The 3,484-nt window shown below is 52.9% G+C and overlaps 1 protein-coding gene across 1 annotated transcript; it reads right to left on the minus strand.

Moving 5' to 3' along the window:
• Positions 1-259: 259 nt before the first annotated feature.
• LOC117244630 lies at positions 260-3,357 on the minus strand. The gene is made up of 2 exons (XM_033515516.1): positions 2,779-3,357; positions 260-2,649 (listed from the first exon to the last, which is right to left on the minus strand). The coding sequence occupies exon 2, from the start codon at positions 1,323-1,325 to the stop codon at positions 279-281; it is 1,047 nt and encodes a 348-aa protein (XP_033371407.1). The 5' UTR covers positions 1,326-2,649; positions 2,779-3,357; the 3' UTR covers positions 260-278.
• Between the last annotated feature and the right edge of the window lie 127 nt (positions 3,358-3,484).

Raw genomic sequence — 3,484 nt, forward strand, 5'->3', positions numbered from 1 at the left:
AGCTGCTTCCACATGCAGATCCAGCTCTCCCCTGGAGCTGGGAAAAACTTTTCAGGTGCAGCTCTTTCATTTGGCAAAAACCATTTGGGGCAGGCAAAGCTGTTTAAAAATTCAAATGAGGTTTTCAAATGTTTTTTTTTTTAGCTCAGGAATTCGGAAACATTTCCTGGAACACAGGGGTTGGTTCTCAGAGAGACTGGAAATGAATTCCGGATGAAAGCGAAGAGAGGAGAAAAAAGACCCCTTTTAACACAAAACATGTTTTGAAAATTACCATTTCAGGGCATGAAATTGTGTTGCATTTGATCTGAAGTTAATGAGGTCTGCTCAGGTACACAGCTGCCACAGAATCCTGGAATCCCAGGATCATTCAGCTTGGAAAACAGCTCCAGGATCCGAGCTGTGCCCATCCACTGAGTGCCACCTCCAGGAATTCCTTGGGCATCTCTGGGATGGGCACTGCAACCCTCCCTGGGCAAACAGGACTGCAAACACTGCCCGGCCTGAGCAGGAAAAGATCCCAAAAGGAGGTGCCTGGAGGAGCTCCCTCCCTGCTGGAGGCTGCAGCTCCAGCCCATTCCCAGCTCCCTGAGCATGGACAGCATTCCCAGGGCTGGGAGCACACCCTGTATCCCCAGCACAACCGGGGCTGGCAGAGCTTTTAGAGCAAGGACAGAATTCCTGAGCTGGCTGTGCCCCCTGTGCTGGAGCAGAGCTGGGGGCAGTTCAGGGCACAGAGGGTCGGTGCCAGCCCTGGGGAATGGCTCTGCCAGCCTGGACATCCCTGAAAGGGGGATAAAGGACTGGAATGGCCCTCCTGGGCAGTGGTGGAGCCACCAGCCCTGGCTGTGGTTAAAACAAGACTGGGTGTGGCACTCGGTGCCATGGGCTGCTTGAGGTGGTGGTGCTTGGGCTGGGTGGGACTCGATGATCTTGGAGGTCTCTTCCAACCTGGTCATTCTGTGGTTCTGTGACTCTGTGGGTCTGTGGTTTTGTGATTCTGTGGATCTGTGACTCCATGATTCCATGGCTCTGGGATTCCATGGCTCTGTGGTTTCGTGGTTCCATGGCTCTGTAATTCCATGGTTCCATGGCTCTGGGATTCCATGGCTCTGTAATTCCATGGCTCTGTAATTCCATGGCTCTGTAATTCCATGGCTCTGTAATTCCATGGTTCCATGGCTCTGTTGGTTCCATGGCTCTGTAAAAGCCCCTGAGAGAGGCCGGGCAGAGCCAGGGAGGGAAGGAGCCGCAGAGCTGAGGCTGATCCATCCCAAACCCGAGGGCAGGCAGAGGTGAGCTGGGGCGCTCCAGGGAATTGTCATGGATCCAAACTCCAAATCCTCGGTGAGTTGAACTCCTGCTGGCTCCCTCAGGGCTCAGAATTCAGCGTTACAGCGGGAACGAGCTCTCAGCTCCTTTTGGGAATCCATCAAACAAAAGCTTCAGGGGCTGCAGGCAGAGCTTGGCTCTCCTAAAAGAGACAATGGGCACATTCCAGGGACACGGGGGCGGCTTCTCCCGCTCCATCCCTTCCACAATAACACATTTCAGCTCCTCACGAGCCAAGCACAGGCAGGAAAAAGCTTCAAGATGAAAATGTCAATTTTTTTTCCTTCTTCTAAACAATGAATGTTAAACCTCTGCATTTTAAAGATCTGTCCTGCCACCTTGGAGTGTGAAGGGCTGAATTCACTTTCTGTTCTCCCACTCAAGAGACCAGAATGAAGTGATCCTATCAAATCCACCCTCTCCCACTTTCCATTATCCCAGCTTGTTCCAAGCCCATCCAACGTGGCCTTGGACACTCCTGGGATGGGACAGATCCATTTCTGCACTTTGGAAACCTTGGCAGCCCCTTGGGGCAGAGATCTCCCCTCCGTCAGCCCCCTGCATCCCTCTCTCAGGGCTTCCTACAACAACTCCCTGTTCTCATCCTCAGTAAAAGCAGAGCTATCACGCCCCAAATTTGTTTGGTAATTGCATTTTCTCATTATCCTCCCATCATTCTGGGTGCCAGCAAAGCGTCCAAGTCGTTTACGCTCGGTGTGAGATTGTGAGAATCATCGAGACGCTCGTCCCAGAGCCGTGCTGCAATTCCATCTCCTCTGACACCGCTGCTCCATAATCTGCTTTTTTGGGTGCTCTCCGGGGCTGAGGATGTGCTCAGAATGGTGACACAGCTCTGCTGCTGGAAGGAGAAGGCTGGGGAGTGTTTCCCACCACAGCAGCACCTCCAAAGCCACCACATGGAACAGTGACCACGCTGGGAATGATTTTCCAGGGAAAGGCAGTGACAGGCAGCGGGTGTTGGAGGGATGGGAAGTTCTGTACATCCCTACGTGTGGCCAAAGCACAACTGTCCCCCTACACATCCTCCAAAACCATGGAATGCCAGGGTCGGAAGGGACCTTGCAGCTCTCCTCGTTCCACCCCCTGCTGCAGGCAGGGAGCCTTCAAATCCTCTTTAAAAATGCTGTGTGCAATCCCACCCCTCCGTTCAGCCGGAGAGGGGAAACCCCAGGTGAGTTTTGCCCTCTGCAGGTGTAAGAAATCTTTCCCACCATCCCCGTTCCCAGTGGGATTTACACAATTTCCAGGGCGCTGCTCCCAACTCCCCAAACTCCTCCCGTGCACAGAAGGCTCCATCTAGTGTCGCACAGGCACAATTCCCGGGAAAACGCAGGAAAGAGGGGGGAAAGCCAGCTGATAATAATTGCTGTGGGTTTTCAAGATGCCCTGGCCAAAAAAAAAAAGATAAAAAAAGGATTTTCCTACCGTGCTTTGTTGTCCAAAGCAATTCCAAAGCAGGTGGAGACCGGATCTTCCATCCTGGCTTTGGAAAAGGGAGACAGAGGACACAGGGAATGGCTCCCAGTGCCACAGGGCAGGGCTGGATGGGATTTTGGACAGGATTTTGTCCCTTCTTATCCTGCCCTCAGCATTCCCTGTCCCGTTATCCCACCCTGCTGCATTCCTGTTATCCTGCCCTGCAGCATTCCCTGTCCCGTTATCCCATTCTCAGCATTCCCTGTCCCGTTATCCCACCCTCAGCATTCCCTTCCTGCATTTCCCTCCTTATTCCACCTGATACTCCCCGTTATCCCCCTCAGCTCTCCCGTTATCCCCCTATCCCGTTATCCCAGGGCAGAATTCCCAGCCCTGCTCTCCCGTTATCCCATTATCCTGCTCTCCTGTTATCCCGTTATTCCACTATACCATTATCCCATTATCCTGCTCTCCCTCTAACCCTCTCTCCCGTTATCCCTTTAGCCCATTATCCCTCCATCCCTCTCTCCCTCTCTCCCGTTATCCCTCCATCCCGTTATCCCATTATCCCTCCATCCCTCTCTCTGTCCATCCCTCTCTCCCGTTATCCCTTTATCCCATTATACCTCCATCTCTCTCTCCCTCTATCCCGTTATCCCTCTCTCCCTCTATCCCGTTATCCCTCTCCCTCCATCCCTCTCTCTGTCCATCCCTC

Source organism: Parus major, chromosome 6 (genome assembly GCF_001522545.3).
Source record: "Parus major isolate Abel chromosome 6, Parus_major1.1, whole genome shotgun sequence".
Lineage (NCBI taxonomy): Eukaryota > Metazoa > Chordata > Aves > Passeriformes > Paridae > Parus > Parus major.

Bases quoted from the DNA above. Each gene is read 5' to 3' on its own strand.
- LOC117244630 (XM_033515516.1), bottom strand. From the start codon at position 1,325: ATGACAATTCCCTGGAGCGCCCCAGCTCACCTCTGCCTGCCCTCGGGT.